General features: G+C 49.8%; 1 protein-coding gene across 2 annotated transcripts in view; it reads left to right on the forward strand.

Moving 5' to 3' along the window:
• Positions 1-23436, forward strand: part of man1a1 (mannosidase, alpha, class 1A, member 1) — a 74100-nt gene that overhangs the window by 39910 nt on the left and 10754 nt on the right. For both annotated transcript variants that reach the window (XM_048985430.1, XM_048985431.1), the window contains exon 5: positions 12991-13085. In XM_048985430.1, coding sequence (XP_048841387.1) covers positions 12991-13085 — 95 coding nt within the window. The remainder of the gene's footprint in view (positions 1-12990; positions 13086-23436) is intronic.

A 23436-nucleotide genomic window follows, 5' to 3' on the forward strand; every position in this document is an offset into this window, starting at 1 on the left:
TGTTTATTCAGAAACAATTAGTGTCAGTAAGTGGGTTGTGGTGATCGGCCGTTGGGCGCACAATGTAATCTGTGAACGTTTTTTTGCTGTGCTGAAAATAGCACTGAGGCACGCGTGTCAGTGTGCTGGGCGACAGGGTCACAGAAGCCAGTCGACAAAAAGTAGCCCCTGAGAAGGATGGGAGATGCCTGGTCGGCTTGGACCCCGCTTCGAGCTGCCTGGGGGGAGGCCGTCCGCTGTGGATCCGCGCCGCCGAAGTCGCTTCTGGTCCTGTATGGAGGAGAGACTGGGAAGACAGAAGTGGGAATTACAGTGTCTTTGTGTGTTAATTGTTGCTCCGGTGAGATTAACGTGGCCCATCCTGACTCATAGCTAAGGCCCCTAAGTCTGCGGAATTGACCCAGTATAATCGGCAAGGGGGGGTGCTTCCTGCCCCCCTCCGCCAAAGCGGGAGATCCTGGAGCCTCCACGGGCCAGTGCTGCGCTCCTAATCTTAGGCCCCCGCTGGGTGCCTGGGAGGCCCTCTGGTGGCAGTGGCCAGGCAGCACGCCTCCGTAGAAGGAGGAGATGTCACAGCATGTCTGAGCTGTAACTTCACAGCTCCTTGTATTCGCACCGAACTGCCTCCGTCGGCAGCAGCTCAGCTTTCTTCCCATTCCCTCTCATTTCCAGAGCTGCAGGTTTATTCACTCGAATCAGCTGCAATTGTGGACCAATCATAAAAGACTGGGGGGAAGTGGGATCAGTAAGTGGAAAGTCATATGATTTCTCTACTCGGTAGAGTTATGAACACACAACCTTCAGGCACTTGGTACTCACAATCCCTCAGAGTGGTGTTTGATTGACCCTCAAGGTCATATGATGGGATCGTGGACCTTGAAGCAGGGCTGGCTCTACCATGTCTATCATTTCAGGGGCTCATTTCAGCCTTGAGCTCGCAAAGCTAACCTTGCCTCTAGGGGGCCTCGTCGGCAAGTCGCGGAGACAAAGCAAGTCGCAGAGACGGCCCTCAATTCCTCTAGATGACTGGAAGGTCTCTGAAAGACGCACAGATGGATGAGAGGCTTATGCCCCCTTCCCCCCCCAGAGGATCAGCAGCGACTGATCGCCAGGCCTTTTCGCTTTGTTCTTCCTGATGATCCTCCATTAGCATGTGAATCACGGCATGTCAAGCTGATAGCTCGTTACCACTGCTTATTGCCCCCCCCCCCCAGCCATATGATTAGAAAATGTATTTCCCTTGTTTACTGCTAGACAAGGAGGAAATTAATCATAGCCCTGAGTAAAAAGCCATTTGTTTCTGTCAGAAGACACTGCCTATTACAGTAAACAGTGCATTTGTTCCTGTCCCTAATTAAGCAGGTCGGCCACAAAAATGTCTGCCTGTCCCTTTACTGGCAGACATAAGGAGAGCACGGTGTTCTGTCCCCAGGTATACGTCACATGCAGGGGACCAACGACAGCATGCCAGAAAGCGATCCTACAGGAGTCTGTGCCACGGACAGCTGGCTCTGGGAAGATTGATTTTGCAACTTGGTTCCTGTGTTTTTTTTTTTTTTTTTAAGTTGATCTTTATAAATTCATCTTAAAAGTTTTCGTTTCTGTATATTTTCCAAGTGAAAATTCATGAATCACCCCGTAGTGGGTTACTGTGCTTAGCTTTTGTCTTTTGCATTGAGCCGGCTCCTATTAGTAGTGCTCAGTGCTGCTCCATGTTTCTGCTCTCCTGGCCTTTATTTCCAGCGTTTAACGGCGCAGTGTTTCCTGTGATGAGAGCACGTCTCTCGCGTACAGTGTGACGTATTGATTGCAGGGCGGTAACCGCTCACCTGTGCGCCGTCCATTCCTTAGCTGGGCCACCTTCAAAGTCAGAGGCTCAAAATCCAGTACGGGGGGGAGATTAAAGCGATCAGCGCTTCACGCACAATCAGGTAAATCGATCAGTCTCTGCCTGCAAGCGGTTACTAACATGGAAGCAGTGAGAAGGTTCCTTTAAAGAATGTGGTGACCATGTGTACGTTCACTGGTTTCAATATCCTGTATGGTATGAATTTTTCATATACTGCCATACCTTAGCATAGCTTAAACAACAGCCATAATGCTTCAGTAGGCAGCTGATAGAAGTGCTGTGGGTCACTGTGCAGAGTGTATTGGGGGGGGGGGGCCTGCTAACTGCATTGAAACAACATGGCTTTATTGAGCTGAATGTACATTTTTAATGTAATGTCTTATTGAGCCAAGTGCACAGTTATAATCCATAGAGCATGTTGCTATCAAGCTGAATATACATTAATGATTAAATGAAACGTCTGTTATGATGCTCAATATAAATATTTCTTTTTTTTTTTTTTGCTTTTGAATTTGAATTTTTTTTTTTTAAGTTTTATTGATGTGGACACTGCTGCTGTGGTAAGGAGCTTAGAAAAAATTGATACGTCGTAAAACTGGCAGAATCTACACAATGCAAATTTTTGGTCATGTTGCCCAGCACTAGACTGGCTTTGCCATCAGCAGAACCGTCCAAGTTGTGCCAGAATATTACAGGTTGTTTCGGGAACTCAACATGGAGACCCCTGAGATAGGCTTTTGGAAAATCCTAGCGAATGGTGAGCCGTGTTTTATACAGATCTCTGTAAATGCCTGTCCGCTCCTTTTAGGCCTCGGTGCTATCGAGCGTCCCGGTGCAGAGACGGATCGTCTCGTTCTCCTGTTTATTTCCAGGTGCTTAAGTGAGTAATGGTCCGCGCGTTTCACTGTTGTGAAATCTCCCAGCCATGTGAAATGGGGGAATTGATTACAGATCAATCACTGCAGCAAAGGCCTGCAGCGAAAAAACGGGGATTATTTCCCTAATATGCAGTGGGTGATCATCTTCGGCTCGGAGCTGGTATGCTGTGTTAGCTGATGATACCATTGATTGTGTGTGCGTGATGGCGGAGCGGTGTCACACGGCTTCGGGACGCTCGTCCCCGTTTGTATCCTCACACAGGATTCTCTCCGAGTCCAGCAGCCGCCTTTCAGCCCATCACTGATTTGCGGCGACACCAAGCCCCTCTCCAGTGCTTGTTTTGCCACGCTCTGTGTCATGGGTGCTACGTGGTGTGGCCCAGATTCTTGATGCATCTCTCTTAAGTGGGAATGAGAGCGATCGAGTCCAGAGTGCCAGCTCCTGCCGTGAGATAGTTCCAGGGAACTATGAATTAGCAAGCAGGGGCTCTAGGCATGGTTTTACTTGGGGGGGGGGGGGTAGGCCTACCAAGAACTGATTGCCCTAAGGCACTGCCTATGCTGCCTGTAGCTAGAGCTGCATGCAAGTATTATACTGTGTTGTTCCAATGATGCTTCTTCGCTTTGGCTCGGGGGCAGGAAGATCTTCCGACAGCTACAGGTATCTGATACAAACGGCTGCCCGGGGACTAGCGGCACATGCTCTGCTGGCTCCACACGCTCTTCTGGCTCCTGTGTTCCATATGCTCCGGTCCTTCCCAGATGTACCCAGTGGTCTGACCATGTGGAGACTTTGCTAAATGTCTGTCGTATCTCACATTAAATTCCATAAATGAGCCAGACCGCTAATACTATAAGACGTGCTGCTTTAACTGCTTAGCTTGTTTATTGGTTTGATTGCTTTGGCCTCTGTTGGCGTAAGTGATAATGTCTTTAATTTTACAAATCCCGGTAGTTTTGCTGTTAATTTAACCAGATGGCGAGCTGATTTATCACGATTAGCTTGAAAGGCAACAGGCTCTCTCGTAGCAAAGGCCGTTTGGATGTGACAGTTGTTCGGCGGCTCTTTCGCTAAATTGAGTTAGCCGCTCTCCGTTTAGCAGATCGCCGATTCAGCTGGTGCTCTAATGAAACGCTTCGGATCTGGACGTCCTTTACTGGGAGGACCCAGCACTCCTTTGGGAACCTGAACCCACAACCTTCGTTTAGCTCCTCGCACGACAGGGAATGCTTCACCAAAGTGTTTAACCCAATGAGTGCCAGACGCGGCTCCCAGTTGTATGTCCATCGCTGGATTAGTAGGCTAGATTGTAGACCATGGCTACCACACGTTATACCGACATTTTTTTTTTATACATACATTCATATTTTCAGAAGCATCACTATTCGGGTATTTTCGTATGTCGGGGTGGTACAATTTGCCAAGCAGCATATTTTGTCGTGGGGGACCAAAATGTGGCTAAGGTTTCGAAACACGACGGTGCACCGTATTACCGTAATATGGCCGCAGCCTACTGGATAGCTTCCTGAAATAGCTGGCTGTGTGCGTATTATCCTGAGCGATGCCGACCTGTTGTCCGCGTGTGTGGCTTTGGGTGATCACTAAGCCACACGATCACAAAACAATACTAATAATAATAATAATAATAATATGAAGCTACCGCTAGCTGGTTTCATGGCTTTTTTATTAATTAGATTTCTGTTTGCTCCTCTCCCTCTGGCTCCCTTTGATTCCTCCCTCAGCCATATGGCCACATTCCTTTCATCAGGGTTTTATTCTGTCGGCGGAGGCCGAGCCGCACTAATGTACAGTCATTTTTATGACAGCAATCCCTTTGTTGTCTTTTGGCTGGTGGTTTTCGGTTCAGGGAAATAGCCACCCTACCCCCCCCCCCCCCCCCCCACCCCCGAACCCGCTGCTTGGAAACGCATTAAGTAAAGTGCTTTCGATCACAAGTTTGCCGGGGTGGGGGGTGGCAGGCACTGTCAGCGCCTCTGGGCACACGATGCCTTTATTGGATAAGCCTGAGATTGTCCTCGTTGATACTGTCTGCGGGGAAGGTCTCTCCATGGAAGGCAGGACCTGGGTGTAATAATCCCACATTCATGATCCGTCGGAATATGATAGATTATGTGATACAAAACTCAAATTCATATTATGTATGTGGCTTTTGTGATTAAATAATCTATCCTTTGTATTTGAGCGCAGTTGCAGCACCTGTGAGCGCCTGTTTGGGGGCGGTGGGGGGGGGGGGGTCGTGGAGGTCATGCAAGTTGGGTGGTGATGCACTGGAAGCAAGCGAGAAGCTGCTCTGGGGTCAGGTCCGGGATCCAGGGTGGGATGATGGGGAAGGCAAGACTCATTCTGACTAGACGCCGTAGCCCCCCCATTGCTACGTCTCGGATAACCAGGAGCCCGGAAGGGGTCTGCCGTACCGCAGTTTATTCTGAGAGGGATTACGCTTTACGGTGTTCTGTAGAGTACAACCCTCAGTTTGTAAACCACCCCCCCCCCAACTGATAGCATTGTACCATTCTCTCCCCCCATCTGTGGGTCGCACAGCTGGTCCTTGTTTCCATGAGTACCGTCGTCGTGAAAGCGGGGTAAACAGTCTTTGACGATTCCCACTCAGGCCTGAATTGCCAAGCTTTCATTGGTAATCAAGAGGTCTTCACACAGCACTGTCGTCCATCTGTTCCTCGAGTGGCTCGCTTCTCCAGAGCCCATTCAGTCTGCCCCTTGTGACCCCATCGTGCCGGAATCTCCTTCCGGGTATCCGTGCTGCGCGCTGTTTCCCAGCCAGCGTACATGACGATTAGGAGCAGCTGTGGGGCTGCTGTTGTACCCTTGGGCGCCCTTGTGGGCAGGAGTTCACAGCGCCTTATGTGACTCACAGCTCCGCCGTTTGCTCATACAGCCAGAACATCATCATCGTGGCTTTGGTCTGGAACCAAAAGCATGTACTATGCTGTATGTGAAATGAAAAAATGCAATGAGGCTTTATTTGCCATTTTAGATTTAGGTTTTTAGCTTTAAGCTTTCCTTGTCCCCATGGGGGAAATGTGGCTGAGGCATAGTGCATGGTTGCTTTATATAAAAACACATTACAGAACATCACAACATACAAAGAGGGAGAGGCGCACAAAAAAGACAACCATTTGAATATCCTCAACGACAGCCTGGTGCTTTGAGTTTGTGAATTAAAGAGCCATTTGCTCTTTTGTATTTGAAATGTACGATGTATGTAAGTGTTGGTAAAAATTCTAAGGTGCCTGCATATTTATTGCACATTCTATTGCTTTATTTGCCATTTGCACGAGTACATCATGCTTTTTTTTTTCCCCGTCTTGCTCTTCTTTGAGAGACGCATGCACATACACAGTTCAGTGTGAAGCTTGGAGACCAAGCACACGGTCAGCCGTTTACCTGGTACCCCTGGGGCTTTTTACCAGGTTAAGGGCCTTGCTAAGGGACATGTGACTATTGTGCCAAGTCTGGGCCTCAAACCAGCAATTGTTCTGATGACAGGCAGAGGCTTTACTACGTACACAGAACGTTTGTCTACCTTTTGGAATAAAGCCGTCCCAATCTGAATCGGTGACCCTGGTGCAGACCTTTTGTTTTCGTTTTGCCACCCTGCAGCTTCGAATAAGAGAGGGAGCTCGGTTAGCCGCGTGTCAGCGGCGTTGAACAGGTGGCCGGCCCACTGCAGACTATCACAGCGCTATTGGGCGACTGTCCGGAGGCGACTTGGCGGGTCGCACCATGTCATCATCATCCTCCTCCCAGAAACCGTGAATTTAACGCTTGGCTGTAGAGCCTGGCGTTCTCTTCTCAACTTATTTCTGATGGTTTCTCCCCCCGTTCCCTTTGTTTTCTTTCTGGATGTATCCTGCATTCCCTTTTTTTTTTTTTTTTTTTTTTTTTTTTCTCCTCCCATCCTTTTTATTTTTTTCACTCGAGGGGATTATATTCCGGACTGTTCTGGCGTTCTTGTTAGCAGCCCCGCAGGCCTCTTCCCACGCGAAGCCCGATCCGTCAACGATCCGCCCCGTTTCCTGGGAAACACTGGGGGGCAGCGCCGTCCCGTTTGCCCGTCATGCTAGGTGTCGAGGTGAAGCCTCCTATATTCTCCCCTTCGCCTAGAAGACGCGGTGAACCAATCAAGGTGGCACAGAGGTTTCTGATCTCGCCCCGTCTTCACGGTGGATCATAAGATCCATATCCTGAGGGCGGAATGCCGAGCGGGACTCTGCTTGATGGGGGGGGGGGGGGATAAAGGGCAATGCTGCCGGGATTCAGGCCGCCACAGGAAAAGAGTCCTGAAGTCCGCATCTCCTCCGGGGAGCCTCGTTAATATTTATTGCCAGCGTGGTCTGTTTACCAAAATGTCGGGTTGCATCCCGCTTACATCAGCTTAGCTGCGTAGATGCACATTATATCAGCATGTCGAAGCCTAATGGTGTCCCGCGACCTGCGCCGCCTCGTCGTGCCGCTTCTTTAAAAGTTACTTTCTACAAGGTCTTTAAAAGGACAGGTCTGCATGAGATCTGAGGGCTTCTGCTCTGACAGCCTGCTTTGTTTTGCAGTTCCCTTCCAGGACCTTACACCCCCGAAGTATTTCTTCTTCGTCAGCCTGTTCTTTAAGGTCGCTGTGGGTCTTTATCAAAGTTAGCGCTGGAACAGCCTCGTGCTCATATGGGATGGATGTGGCCAGAGGTGTGACCCTGAGAAGTCACTCTGCATTTAAGCTGCCTTCTTGTCACCCGGGTGGCAACTGACGCGGACGCGTCCCTGAGTGAGCTTTGGAAGTGTGCTGCAGGGATTATTAGAATGGCATTTGCTGATGTACTGCAGCCCGGATGGATGGATGGATGGATGGATGGATGGATGGATGGATTGGGGGGCAGTGTGTGGCTCAGTGATCTAAGCCTCTGTGCCTGTGATCAGCAGGGCTCCTAACCACCCCGCCTCCCTGGACACCACAGATGGCTGCCCTTCACGGCCAGCTTGCTCTTGTCTACAGAGAATTTCCCCATGGGGAACAATAAAATATCAGTTTTATTATTAATATTTATTATTTTATTATGATGATGATGCATGGATGAATGCTTGGATATATGGAGATACGTTTGTTTCTTTGGGTACATGAATGGATGGATGGATGGATGGCCACATAGATGGATGTTTGCATGAATGCATGTTGGTTTTGTCCTAATTCGGCTTCGCAGTCTAACCACCAGTGGCGGTTTAGAGAGCACTATGGAGCGGGATGCTCTGTCCGCTCTGCTGGACGTGCTGCTCTCAGCGGCTCTGCTCTTTCTCACACGGCCTCTCACGGCTCATGCAGTTCCGTGTGTGAATCTCGCGTTTCAGGTTATAGCTCCAACTGAGAGAAGCCCAGGTGAAGCGCTTGCGGTTTTGCGATTGTCCCGTTCTAGTGCTCTCGAGCATTTAAAGGATTTGCATGAAATTATGATCCTTTGGGATCTGAAAGGCTGCCATTGCTGCCTGTGCTCCTCCCTGCCTGTTTTAAAGGCTGTAATTATCATTTATCACTATTCATGTATCACGGGCTGGCAGCAGCCAACAGATATTCAGTGGCTCCCCTGTGCCTCTGGGTTTAGGGGGGTACTAGGGGGATCGCCCCCAGGGTCATGATCCTGAGGGGACTGAGTGGGCCGTCCGGCCAGCGATCTGGGGGCGCCCTCAGCCCCCGACCCTCCACCTGACCGAAGCTACTCATTTCTGGCCAGATCAGTCTCGCAGGCTCCGTAGTGCAAATCTCACTCCCCTGGGGGGGGGGCATCCTGCGGAGAGATGTCCGCAGGGGGGCTTGACATGTCAGATCAGCTCCCAGTTCATTAACTGAAAAGAGATAAAATTGGGTGCTTGGCTCTTTAAGGGCAATCTTTAATTTACAATATTTCGTACTGCAAAACAAAAGCATTCATCGTGGTTGAAACTGCAGCTGGTATTGCGTACATTTGTCCCTTTGGGCCGTATAATGTTTGCACTAAGGGGGATTTTCATCTCTGGGAGGCGTGGAGGCTGTTCTGCTCTCACGCTCATATTGCCCTCATTTCTTACTGGTGCCTCTCCCCCCACCCCCACCCCCCACCTTTATGGGGTTGTGTTTCATGTCGCACTTCTCATATCGCCCCTGTGGCAGGACGCCTCGCGTGTGATATGTCGCGAACGGGAGATTGGAGAGGGAGCTTGGGCCTGAACATCAGCTGCATGGTTACAGCAGCGTTCGGGCCAGGATGATACCCTGGTACAGCGTCCTAGTGGCCCGTACCAGGTTTGGTTCCAAAGAACCAGGGCCACTTTGTGGTCCCTGACAGACGTTCGATTGGGAGAAAACTGAGGAGCCTCTGAATTGGGCCACAGTGCGTGCTGGATCTGTTGATTTTGACCATGGAGACGGGTCATTAGACCCCAAGCCCACGGTTATCATTCCGTTTGTTTAGCTGATGCTTCTGCAGTGTCGGATCAAAGTGCCAACATTGACTGTTTCTGTATTAATAACCCGCCTCGTGTCCCGTGTGCGGCAGAGGACACCCACGGCTGGCCCGCTCGTCCTTCGTGGCGTCCAGGCTGAGATGAGGACATCCGCTCTGATTCGCTGCCAATCAATGGCAGGGGCGTCGGTCTTGAGGAGGACCGCCTCGCCATCGGCAGCGCAGAAAAGATTCATTGCAGCATGTGCCCTGACAGCCGAGACACAGTTATCACAGCGAGCGGAGGAGCAGCGGCGCCTTCACCGGCACGTTTTCCGATCGATACACTCTGGCGCGTGCAAGCTGATAATGAGCTCTTTGTTGTGGTTTTTTAGTGCCCCCCCACCCCCGCCTATTTCGCAACTCCTGTAATTGATGAGGGACTCGGTTGCGGATTTGTTTGTGGGGCGGAGAATCCTGCTGCGATGTGCCAGACGACCCCTCCCCTGGGCATGGCAAGATTTGAGGAAGCTGACTTCTCATGTCCTATGTTGCTTGTGTTATCATGCCCCTTTAGCATCCCTTGAGCCTCTGGATGTGTCTCGGGGCGGGGGCCGGGCCTTAATCACTAATCAGAGGCTCAGTCAGCATAGGACCCCAGGGTGCCATCAGGCACCAGTAACGGAGTAAGTTTATTTGGGAGTCACTGAGCCGATGGTCGTCTGCATGAAGGGTCCTGCTCCAACAGTCCCGCACCAGAAACCGGGACTGGGTGTTTGACAGCATGCTCACACTTGGCCCAGTTGCCTTCTACGATGCTCAAGCACGATTGTCCCCCCTCCCCGTGCCCACGCTGGATTGTGCTGACATTATGCTTAACATTTCGGGCTCGAAAGCGCTTTCGTCATTGTCGTACAAGTTTTTGTTAAGAGGCAAACATAAGAAGAATAGCGCTAACGCACGACACAATGGAGTTTATTATTTGAAGCCCTTAATTTGTGGCTTATTTCTAGTCATTTTGGGTGCGATGACACACAGCCCTCTTATAGACTCTCATTTAATCATGCTGCACGTAAGAAGATTTTACGAAATATCAGTTTCTGTGTGTTGTATCCAGTTGTTCCTGGATACTCTCATCAGCTCAGATTTCCGGCAAGCACTGGGCCTCTGCTGTAGGCCAAAGTGATCCCTTTGCCACCATTTGATTAAATGTCATTTCCCGATCCGTACAGCCGACCCGATGCACTCTTCCCGGGTCCAGTTCATGTGTGATGTATCTGTACACGTGTGTGTGCCAGTCACATCATTGACATCATGTCTGTGTTCCGTATCCAAGTCCAACTGAACCATGCCAGGGCCCACCCCTTCAAGCGATCAGACTAGTCAAACAAACTGGACTTCGGGGGTCAAATATGCTCATTATGGGTCACCTAGTGTGAGGGCGTCCTGTGAGGGCGTCCTGTGAGGGCGTCCTGTGAGGGCGTCCTGTGAGGGCGTCCTGTGAGGGCGCCCTGTGAGGGCGCCCTGTGAGGGCATCCTGTGCTTCCCGTCTAGGTGTTTTGGGGAGAATTCCTGCACCCGCTCACCACCTCTCTCTTCCTCCCTCTCTCTCCTCCTCAATTTTTGCTCACACCATCTCTCCAGAGAATTCCCAATAAATTACCCGCTGGGGGCTTGAGCGTGGGGGGGGATAGTTGTAGTTGTATTGCCAGCTCTGTGTGCTGACTAGATATAAATCCCTGCAAATGAATACTGTAATTGCCTCCAAGTGCCCTTCTGCCACAGTGTCCCCCCCCCCAACAGGGAGGCGTGACAGAGACGGCAATACTGCACTGCATCGTTAAGGGTGCACCAGTGCATACTGTTAATTCTGCTTGTGATTGGCGGCATGGCGTCAGCCCACTGGCAATGCAGCTGGTGGTACGCGTCCGTTTCTGCGTAGAGTCACGGGACGTGAGAGCGCCTTTACGCATGTGGCTGCTGTTTTGGCCCCTCTTCGCTCCGGCTGGGCTGTTTGGCCCCCTCCTCTAAGAAGTGATGCAGCCATTCATCTTTCTTAGCTGCCAGTTCTCCACACCTGCCGTGGGCTGTTGGGCGCTGCTCCCTGACAGCAGGACAGTGTGGGGGAGCTCTGTCACAGACCCGGGATAGACCTGTCCGCCTGCTCAGCAGTGGCTGATCAGATCAGCACCCTCAGGGGCCCTGGAGAGCGAGCGCGGGGGTGCTCTAGCACGCCCTCAGACACGGGGGCATGGGGGTGACGGCGACCCCTCCTTTGTAAAGCCCCGGTGCTCTTTGTGCATTTACTGCTATCCGCCGCTCAGCCATGACTGACGAAGGAAGACGGTCATCGGCGGTCCTTTCCGGCAGCCGTGTCACCCTGTCTCCAGCTGCTGAAAGTGGCCATTTAATCGCACATTAAACCCCGGAGAAGGTTCACTGCCTGCTTGAAAATGGGGAGGGGGGGGGCTTATTCGATTTGCTTTCCAGCTTTATTAAAAACATTTATCATATAAATTGGTAGGGACAGTCCTGCTCGGGAATGTAACGGTCTCAGGCTGACCTTGCGGTGGGATTTAGCGATTAGCGACCAATAGGGAGGGGGCTTCTATGTCTTAGCAGGCGCTCGCCCACAGAGGCCCCGGGAGGGGGGAGAGCCGTCTGCCTGGGATTCCCTGGGGGGGGGGGGGTCGGTTTCCGACCTCTTTCCAAACTGTCAAGGACGGCGAAAGCAGGCCGCGTCATCCCAAAGCGTCGATGCGGCAGCCAGTCATCTCAAAGTGGGCGCTGACCTGAAATACAGTGTCGATACAAAGAGCTGATTGAGTGTGTGTGTGGGGGGGGGGGGGGGTGTCTCTGCTTCTGTTCAGAACCTACTTAATGCAGACTCCTCTCCTGAATGCTCTGCTGAACTCACCTTCCAGTTGGTCTGCCTTTATCGGTTTTACCCAGCCCTGTTAAAAAGAGGGATTTAATTATTTCTGAGTGACTGGCACCTCATTCCATCGTTATTTGACAGGTTATCTTTTTTTAAACAGCCCCCTTCCCTCGCCTCGTGGGCCAGTGAGGGGCTCTGTCCCGTTGGTTTCTCTGAGAGCTTTTCGTAACGTTTGCTTTCCAGTTCACATTGTCGGCCTGAGCCAGACTCATCGCTCACCCTGGGGTCTGGTTGGAAACGCGTAACAAATGTTACACGATGCTTCCGGCATCTTCGAGACATGAGCCCCCGCCTGGGATTCTCACATGCTGCCGTGTCCAGGGTTTACAGAGATCGGTGTGATGATCCAACAACATCCAGTTAATGGTATTTCTGTGGCTGAAAACACCTTGTTATTGAGCGAGGTCAGAGGAGACTCGTTAAAGCTAACAGGGAGGCCACAGTGCAGGAGTAACGGCTCTGTACTGCAGCGGCGTGCAGAGCGGCTTCTCTGAAGGCAAAACTTTTTCATGCTTGAAGCAGTTCTGGAGACAGAAGTGGATCCTATCCAGTACCGATTGGGTGTATCTGAGAAACTGCCCACGCACAGTGTAATACTGTAATCTAAGTACTGAGAATACTCCGCAATATGCCTGAGCATGAGTTTCTGGGGAGGTCGCGTAACAGCAACTGATCGAATTTGTCTCCTTATCAGACAGGCGGGATTGTTTTACGTGAGATTGTGTGAGTGGTGAGGCTGAGGGTGGGCGGGGAATTCGGGACTTTCCCACCGGCTGTCAGTAGGCTGAGAGCAGGGGTGGGCAGGGTTACCAGCTTTCAGTGGGTGGGGACTGGGGGGTGGGCGGGGCTACATTGCTAAAAACGCTCATCTCTCTTATCAGGTATACAGGAAGAAGGCAGTAGAGCTGGGGGAGAAACTTCTGCCAGCCTTCAAGACCCCCACTGGCATCCCCTGGGCGCTCCTGAACATGAAAAGGTCAGTAGCACCCGATGCTGCCCCCCCAGCTGCACTGCTCCGCCGCTGTCTATCAGTCATGCAGAGAAATGGTACCTTCTCTGCTTCCAGCCTTTCCTGCCGCCTGGCTGCAGAGCCCTGAGTCACCGGATAACAAAAAAAAAAACAAATAAAAATTCCCAGTAATAGACAGACTGTGCCCCTGTGTGCCAGCTCTCATCAGCGAGCCCAGTCTGCTGCCTCACCGGGGGGGCTGCTGTGCATATGCAGCTTGGGATGGGCGTGTGGGTGTGGGTGAGGGTGGGGGGGGGTCTCCACAGGGATTCATGGGTCTCATCGCTCTAGTGTTTGAAATCCAAGCACCATCATTGTTAAAGTCAGAGCTGCCAGCTTTAGGGGAAAAGGAAGAGACAGTGTTTGACCCCCCCATCGCCCCGGTGCACAGAATGCATGTGGACCCCCCCCCCCGCTGGGCACATGTCCTCCCCCGTTTCCCGCCAGCGTGCTTTTGCAAGTTGTGTTTGAGTTTGAGCCGCCCTCAGAACAAGGTTCAGCGGCGATAATCATGCAGACGGTGACCCACTGCTACATTTAAATGGACGGCCATGCGGTCTCTCCAAGGCAGATTATACCAATAAACAGAATAATCGGCACGGCCTTTGCATGTTGGACTCATGTTCAATAGCTGCGTGATTATGGGTGCATGGTTTTATTAGATAGATGTAAAGTCTTATACAGAGACAATTCTTTACTGTTTAATTGACTCCATGCTCCAAGTGCAGTGGAATAATCATTCCTGAATGTAGAATGTGACCCTATCACTTTGCTCTTGGTTCTAGGCATGGGCACAGTAGGGGTGTGGGTACCCTGGCAGATTCGGGATCTCAACCTTTTACAACGGTCCCTGAATACATAAAATTATGTTCACCCAATGTGATATTTTGGTTTATGGGACTTGTACTTGCATAGAAATGCTCTGAGGAACATTTTCAGAACAAAAAAAAAAATGAACCAATCGGTTTGTGGAGGAGGTGGGTCCTAGCAACCAGAAGAGGCGGGACCAAGACATCGGATTGGTTGGTCCTGTCTCCTCTAGTTGCTTGCACCCACATCCTCTACACTCTGATTGGTTATCTTTCGTTTTTCATTCTAACCTCAGAACATTATTGTGTCAGTAAAACTCCCATGACCGATATTTTGTCAGGGAGCCCAGAATTTCCAGATACACCCCCGGTTCTAGATAAGTGATTTGTCCGATATTCCCTGGAAGTGAGGACACGCGTGCACTCATGAGGACACGCGTGCCTGTGGATCGACGTTTGGGTGGGGACGTCCTTTGCTGCCACCCGCGCTCCCTGTGGCACTGTTGCCGTTCCCCCATTTATCCTCCTGCTCACAGTCCCAGGCTCTCCATGCCTCTCTGGGACCCGGCTGACAGTGATATAACTGCAGAGCTGGTGTACAACGCGCCTCACAGACCCTGGATCAGCCTGCATGTCCGGCCTTTTCAGGAGGAATAAGCAGACAGAATAACAAGAAACAAAATTTTTAAAGTGTTGTTTTTTTTGTTTTTTTTTTACTGCTCTTTACAGTCGTAATAGTTGAATAAGTATAGTGCCAGGCATTTTTTGTGTCTTGTAACAGGAAGAAATAATTGACAAGTTTATCGCTAGAATTATGTAACTGGAAACGGGTACACGGTATGGGATGCTGCTTCAGGCGGCTGTTGATGTTCTCGCCTCCTCCTGCATTATGAAGCACATATTCTTTGCCTCTTGACAGGTTTCCTCATATTTCACTCACCGTTGTAAAACAGGAGGTAAAGTTACCCTTGTGGTTGACACCTGAAAGTTGGCATCCCAGGGAACCCCTCCTTGCGAGATCTCTCTGGTTTTTCGTGGGGGTGGGGGTGACATCGGATCACACGCTGGACTGAGCAGGAGGTGCCGCTTATACCCACAGCTTGCAGGTCACATGGCTACAGCCCTCACTGCTACCATACAGTAACTCCACTGTTAATTTGCACTGTATGTTGTCTTGTCTTGCCAATTTGTACTGTTATGCTTATGTCCTGTCTGCACTTATGATGTTGCTCTGTGTTGCACCATGGTCCCGAAGAACGTTATCTCATCTCACTATATACTGTGTGTATGGTTGAAATGACAATAAAAACCTACTTGACTTGACTGTGATCTCCAAAAAACCCAGACACAGCAGTCACTGAAAAATGGTGACTTTGATTAGCAGAAGATCTGTGATACATGCCTGATTATTCTCCAGCGATTCGCAGTGATCCAGTAGCACTGGTTTCACATGTGTTTGTCGTCCAGCCCCAATAAGTTTCTTAGCTCTACTTTTAGCGGGCAGTGAGAAGCCATGGCCTAGTTGTCTGCTCAGTCTGGCCATTTCTATATTTACAAGCGCCTGGAGAAATCAAGGTACACGTTGCAGATGGGATCTTGGACCAGGGCCTCAAGAGGTCATCCTTGCTTAATAGCTGCCTGAGCTCCCCTCAAACCAATTGCTTTGTTGGCATTAGTAGAACATCAGTCGGCAAGGGGGCGTATAGCACCACCCTCTGTGAGAAGTGGGTCATAGCACAACCTTGCACAGGATTAATCTTGAGGAGGAGTGAACTTGGTGTGTGTGCGTGCGTGTTCTTTGCATACACTTCCAAATGCGGTAGAAAAAGTGGTCCGTTCTCCTTCTGGGTGACAAGCTTTGATGTGTGGTTGAGGCAGCGACGCCTTAGTACATGGGAGTGATACGGTTTGCGTCACGAGGATGCGGGGAGGACCGTCTTCAGCTGCCAGTGGCTGACACCCGAATCCGAAGAAACAAAAACCGGAAAAAATGGGATGTGCCTAAAAAGAAGTCCAAAAAAAGCTGAAAAGTTAGCTGAGCTCAGTTTGTGTCATGCATATTTAATTTAAGAAACGGGGATGTTGGTGGTTAAAGGAGCGCGCTGCGGCGGGTGCTGAGCACCTCGGGCTGCAGCTACGGTGACTCACACATTAATCAAATTCTGTTAATTCCCAGCTACTCATTCTGGCCTCGTTTCGCTGACCCCTTCAGAGTTCACTGGGTGAAATAAGATGTCGGCTCCCAGCAACACAGCTCTGGGGCTTTTTTGCGGTGCCAAGCTTTCAAATTGAACTTCAAATCGCAGGGTGAGAACAAGCAGCTTTGCAGCTATTTTAACGCTGGCTCATCGCAGTACATCATGCAGTGGCCTGGGGCGATTTGCGAGTGCAGAATTCATCCCAGAGTTTGACGTAATTAAGGGTGTCTAACTTCACCGCTTCACCTCGCGGTGCTGCAGGTAGATGTCCTGACTTAAAGTGCGGGGGTGTTGCTAACCATTTGATCTCTACTGGAGGTGGGCAGCTGTGAAACCAGGTACCCAAGGTCACTGATTCACATATCGGGAAGGACACGGGTGTTTCGCTAAGCTCACGTTTTTAAAAATTCTTAAGCGTGTTATACAGCCAGCAGTAAGTGGCGAGATAATTAGTAATGGCATGACAGGGGATTCCTTTTCGAACCCTCATTTACCCCCTCGTCAGACACTTTAAGGGGGTGGGAGCTGTGTGGCTCAGTGGATAATGACGCACCATGGCTGTGTTCAGAAGGTCAGTGGTTCAAATCCCAGCATTATCGGTGATGTGACTGTTCTAGGCCCTTAACCTCAGTCGTTCTAATGTAGCTGGTGTGACGGATAGGATGGTGAAATCGCTTCAGGGTGAAATCGTCAGGAGACGATTTATTAGCTTTAAAGACCTGCTGATTTTATCACATTGAGGCTGATACGCCTGCTGTTGACGGTAATTCTTTAGTGTGGCGTAACCCATGCTGTGGGGTGGAACAAAAAATAGGAAGAAGTGTGTTTTTTTATTATTATTTTTAATGTCTTGACCGGCAGGACCTTGACCTAGATTGAGCAGCAATGACGTCCACGATCCGTGATTCCTGGTTCCCAGTAGGACCAAGCTGCCCCCTCAGTCTCTCACACATCGTTCCCTGCTCGTTCCCAGTGTCCCCAGCCTGCCTGTCAACTTCCAGTTTAACTGGAGAGTGACGTCCGGGTCGTGTCAGTCTCATAGCCCTGGGTACTATCGATCACTCATTTAAGCAATCAATGGCACGTAATTACCTAGGAAACGCTGCAAAAAAATCGAATGAATTTGTCCAAGCTTCGCCGTACCAAGTCTGGATCTTTTGAAGTTTGACAAACCTCAGTGGCTAAAGCTCGTCCAGGCAGGGAAGCTGAAATGCGTCAAGTCTCTCTGCAGCTTTCAATTGTAGATTCTGTTTAGGGTGCGTTATCTGATTAGTTTTAATCCCTGCTTTGTCTCTCCGCTCCCCACTTCCATTTCATCTGTTTTTTTTCCCCAGTTATTTATTCCTTTTTGAGTGGTTTTTCTTTTGTTGTGCCAGATGAAGAATGCCATTCACAAAGTAATCAATCAAATTAAAGCCTTTGGGATTTAATAATTGATTTAATTAGTGTTTTGTTACTTGAAAGGCCTGCTCGTCGTGACAGTGCTTTTTTGGATTAATTAGTAGAGTCAGTGAGAAGGCGTGAATATTGTTTAATGAGATTCTCACTGTAAGAGCGAGTCGAGCATACCTTTTTTCTACAGGGAAGCCCTACTTCTGTTACTCTGGCTTATCTCTCTTGCGGTATGGTCCCTCCAGAAGAAAGCGAAGCAATTCAAAGCAATCTTGCGTCTGAGTTACTTTTATATCGTTATTATTTAAATACTTGTATTTAGGGCTGTACTCGAGCTGTTTGTCACTTTCACAGCTTATGGTTATGGGCACTGGGGTAGGGTGGTAGATAGGGCTTCTTAGAAAGGTTAACAACTCAGGCTTATTCCAGCTGCCCATTGGCCGTCTGCAGCTGCCTGATGGAGCTTGCCGATTGGCCGTCCCACCCATTTGGGCAGCCAATCAGCAGCACCTCTAGCATTCCTTTTTAAATTCTGATTCTGGGACCCCGTGAAGGACTGCTCTTACTTTTGGAGGTCTGTGTGTCTGTGTCTGAGACAGGCAGCTTCGACCTGGGCGGCCAGCCTGGAGCTCGATGAGGCTTCCTATCAGATGAGGGCTTCTCCTCCTTTCCTCCACCTGCTTTTCTTTTCCTCCTCCTCCTCCTCCTACCCACCTCCCTTCCTGCAGACCTCTGCCTTGATCCTGGCAGCCCCCCCCCCCCCACTCCAAAGACACCCGTGGCATTTCTTATGCCCCCTTAGCTTATCTGTGGCCTGCACCTCTCACCCTGTCATTATGACTGTAAGCAAGATAAACCCCCCCCCTCCATTTTCATTGCTGTCAGAGTCTGACATCAGTTTAACTCGATCTAACCCGGCCAAATTCAATTAAGTGGGAAACAGCTAACGGGTTGTGGGGGGGGGAGGGGGGGGGGGGTAGCCGGGCAGAGCAACTGTCTGCGGTTCATCGGGAGCTCTGGTGTTGCCACGGAGACGGCCGTGCAGAGTGACCGTCCCTGGTCACTGTACTCCGCACTTTGCGGGATATATGCCTATCATCATGTGTCAGTGCTCCGGACGTCTTAGCAGACAGCCAGGGAGCTGTGGGCGGGATCACACTGCCGCTCAGCCTCTGCCAGACATCCAGATTGTGGGGGTGTCAGAGCCCACAGGACATCTTCTGGGGTGGGCATCGCAGCAGTGTACCAACCTGTGCCAGACAGCGTGCCCTCTTCACGGTGCCCGGGTTCTCCGCACTCTCCTAGGGGGGGGGAAGGCAATGACACGTAATTAACGCCCCTCCCACCTATTCAAAACAAACGGCCCTTTAGTACCAGCTTTCTTTTGAGAGAAAAATTAGGTACTACTACTGCTGCTACTACTATTATTATTATTATTATTATTGCTATTATTATTATTATTATTGCTATTATTATTATTATTATTATTGCTATTATTATTATTATTATTATTGCTATTAGTACTACTACTGCTGCTATTATTATTATTATTATTATTGCTATTAGTACTACTACTGCTGCTATTATTATTATTATTGCTATTTAGTACTACTGCTGCTGCTACTATTATTATTATTACTACTACTACTACTGCTGCTGCTACTATTATTATTATTATTATTATTATTATTACTACTGCTGCTGCTACTATTATTATTATTTTATTCATTATTTTTTTATTTAGGGTCTTTTTACCGTAAGTGTTTAAGATAATTATGTAATTAAACAGTGTTTTAATTGTCACAGAGAAGAGAAGTAAGACTGCATAGAATAATTACTCCTTGGTCTACAGCAGCCCCTTTCTATCTGAAGGTAATTACACTGCTTTGCTTATTATTTTTTATTTTATGCTTTACATCTTGGCTTTCCAACCCAGAAGCGATTAAGCGATCCTGCCGTGACAGTAACTTCGATTGGCTCCGGTAGAGGGCGATGTTGAGGCTCTGGTCACGGACTGCCTTACTCGTATGACAAGGCAGCCATCTGCCCCCGTCTCGTGATGCACTGGGCCTCCGCCCACCCTGCCGGGGGTCAGTTCCAGACCCACCGAGGGATCAGGATCCCTCACAAGTCCGTAGCTGGTGGACTGAAGCCTTTTTTTTCATCTGTTTCTGATTAAAAAGCTGCCCGGCAGCTTGGGAAACTCTGACAAGATTTAATTATGCGGTTGTTGGTTTTTCCGTAGGAAAAAAATGGCGTAGGATCTTTGAAGCGTCTTCCCGCATTAAGGAAAGTGGGGGCTTCAAAGCATCTTACCAATTTGTCGAGTTTCCCGCCTGTGTTCTTGGGGGGGTGGGGTGGGGGGGGGGGGTTCGGGGATTGATCCTAATGCTTAATGAAGGCCCCAGACACCTTCTCCAAGACGCGCGTTTTTCACCAGCAGGGCAGGGCTCACTAGCAGACAGTGTGTACATGTTGCGGTAGGAGTCCAAGCGCCATCTAGTGGTTGGAGGTTCAAAGGCCGAACGTAAACACCATCCCGAGTGCCACGGGTCGGCCGGTTCGTCAGTGCTGCGCACGCGAGCGAGGCCTCGGTTGGCGTGAGGTCGAGGTGGGGCCATCGCCTGACTCCCAAGAAAGTCTTTGCTTTAGGAATTTCTGGGGTAGGGACCCCCTGAAGAAGCTCAACTTTGTTTCTCATGGGGGGGCTGCTGAAGTGTTTTTTTTTTTTTTTTTTTTTTTTTTTTTTTTTTTTTTTTTATGGACTGAAAGGAACGGTTTAAGTGACAGGAAGTGCAGTTTGCCAAGAAGCGAGCTGCATCGTGCCGCATTCCCTGAACTCCTGCGCCCTCCAGAGTCGGAGGAAGCAGAACCCACACACTGGGGGTGGAGATGAGCGCAGTAGCTTTCCAGGGGTCCGCATTCGAGGGGGGGGGGGGCATCCATTTAATCCACCCGGGTTTCCGGGTCAGCATTGGCCTTCTAACCAGAGCGCCGCCTTTTGATACATACCTCTGATAAAATGGGCAGCAGAGAAATTACATCTATATTTCATTTTGCTTTATTTATAGCTGGCTAGATAAAGAGGAATAATTTTATCTCCATGCGAGAGAAAATTGAGCAGATCTTTCCCTCTCCTCCGCCAGCCCGGCGTTGGGTGTCCCAGGCAGTCATGGGTGTCACTCGCAGCCTGAGGAAGCGGCTTAATATGCAGCTGTGAGCGCTGTCTCTCTAAGGGACCGTCCCCATCTGCACTGCTCTGTCTGCTCCCCTGCTGCTCTCCACATGGAATCCACCCCACACAGTTGGGGGGGCCCTGAGCATCGGGGGGGACCCTACGCAATCTCCCTATTCTCCTGCGTTACAGCGATGGCACGGCACAGCGGCATGGCCCCTAAACTAAAAAAAATAACTTCATAGTCATAGTGTCCATAATTTCTAGGCAGGCCCCTGGTACCATGTGATCAGAATGGGGGAGGTGCTCTGTTACTGAAATTGGACCTGAGTGCCGAGTGCGGTGCCCCCCCCCCCCCCCCCCAAGCCTTACCTGTGATCCAGAGTTTCACGCTATGCTGCCCAGGCCCTTGAGTGGGATACAATGATCCTGAACCTGATGCTCTAATCCTGGACCTATGACCAGCCTAAAAGGTGCCCAGTGAGCCTGACGTGCTGATCCTGGACCTGTGACTAGGCTGAGAAGGTATCAAATCATCAGTATTCCTGGTGTTCTCCCTAACGGCCAGGATGTTGGGCGGGGTCCAATGGGCAATGTTTTTTTTTTTTTTTTTTTTTTTTTTTTTTTTGGTTATGCACAAGCTGAATTACTGCCCTCATCAGCACCAGAAGTTATTTGACGAGTCCCCCCTTCTTGTAGCATGATTTAATCGGCTGTGTAATGACAGACGTATACTTGAGGAGGAGGAGGAGCTTTGCCCCCGTTTGCTCGCTGCCTGCTTCCTCCCTGCACCCCGGAGCACGTGGCATCCCTGACACCCTACTCTGAACATGTGGCCAAAAGGCATCCTGTTACTGGCGTTCTTTTCCAGAAAATGGGGGGAAAAAAGTTTGTTTACGTGGTGCAAGTGACCTTCAGTCCACACAAGGAAGGGGATCCTGGTTTCCTCCTGTTCCTGAGAGACACCGTGTAGATACAGACACACACATCCACACACGTGCCGTTTCCGGCTGGTTTCTTTGCTCCTTCCCCATTCCCGCGTCGTTCCCCCTGACCGACGCGGCTCCAGTGGTGCGGCTCCAGTGGCAGACTCGGTTCTCCGCTTTCTTTCTCTGCCCGATGGCTTAATGACCGATGTGACAGCAGTACCGATTAAATGCTTCACGCCACATGCAGCTCTCCTTTCTGTTCCCAAGCTGTGATTATCTGCCATTATCAGCCTGACGTTCAGCTATTTATCTTAATAATTGCCGCTGACACGGGAGCGCAGTCCGCACCTCCCAAGAGGCGATTCTCACTCCTTGCCGTCCGTAATTGAAATTGAAATTGGTCCGGAAAGGATGGCACCCGGCATTCTGGGAAATGTCCTGCTGCTCAGGTGATCGGCGCTGACACGCTGCCTGGGATTGCTTCTTCAACCCCCTCCTCTGCACCCTCTGCCACAGTCACACCACACGTAGATTAGAAAGTCCCCGCGATTGGCTACCATTAATTGTTACAAGTCCTCTGATTGGTCGGAGGATGCGGCGTTCCGGCTATCACTAAGGGCCGCGGGCCGTGTCTGTGATGCCGGTCCGCCGTCAGGATGGCGCGGATAAACACTGACGCGCTTGACTTTGCTCAGAAGTGTCTGTCAGATGAATACGAGTGTGTGTCAGTAGCCCATCGTTCCTGCCGTCCGTCACGCAGAGGGACCGTTAAGCCCCTGAACCTTTGCTTGCCGCTGACATTGCTGAGTGAGAATGCATTTGGCCACTTTCAGCTCTGCCCCTTAATTAGTAATACTGTAACTAAACGTGTTATTGTGTATTAGAAGAATTCGTTCACAAGTAAATTTAGAAACGTATTACCATATCTTGCCTCTGGTATTTAGAAAACATCTTGTAAATCACTTGCAAATGTAAAACACCGGGTGAGTAAGCAAACTCAGAAATGAATCATAATCGAGCATTTATAAGCTCTTTATAAATGCAAGAAGAAGGGGACAAGAGTGAGGTGTCTTTATAATATATTTGTTAATTGTAGGTGAGTCTTTTTATTTACGAATACACTCTAATAGATGTGCTATGGTAGTAGTGGCTTGACCCCTTTTTGCCTTAAGTAATGCCTTAATTCTTTGTGGTGTAGAATCAACAAGGTGCTTGAAACATTCCTCAGAGACTTTGGACCATGTTGACGTTATAACATCACGCAGTTGCTGCCGATTTGTAGCCTGCACCTTTCATGATGCAAATCTTCCGTTCCACCAGAATCACAGGTGCTAAATGGATGCTCAACTTGGTATTAAGGGGTGCAAAATGTGCCAAGAAAATCTCCCCCACACCATTAACACACCACCTCCAGCCTGAATTGTTGATGAAAGACCCTGCTTTCATGGTATTTATGCCAAATTCTGACTCGACCCTCTGAATGTCGCAGCAGAAATCAAGACTCATTTAACCAGGCAACGTTTTTTCAGTTTTGCCTGCTGCTCACTGGATGTTCGTTCCATTCTATGTAAACCCTAGAGATGCTTGTGTGTGGAAATCTCAGTACATCAGCAGTATCTGAAATGCTCATACCGGCCCATCTGGCACCATCAAACGTGCGACGTTCACAGTCACTTACATCACTTTTCTTCACCATTCTGATGTTTGATGTGAACATTAACTGAAGCTCCTGACCTGTATCTGCATGATTTCATACATTGTGCTGCTGACACACGACTGGCTGATTAGATATTTGCTTCACAAAGATCAACACGG

Source organism: Brienomyrus brachyistius, chromosome 19 (genome assembly GCF_023856365.1).
Source record: "Brienomyrus brachyistius isolate T26 chromosome 19, BBRACH_0.4, whole genome shotgun sequence".
Taxonomy (NCBI): Eukaryota; Metazoa; Chordata; class Actinopteri; order Osteoglossiformes; family Mormyridae; genus Brienomyrus; species Brienomyrus brachyistius.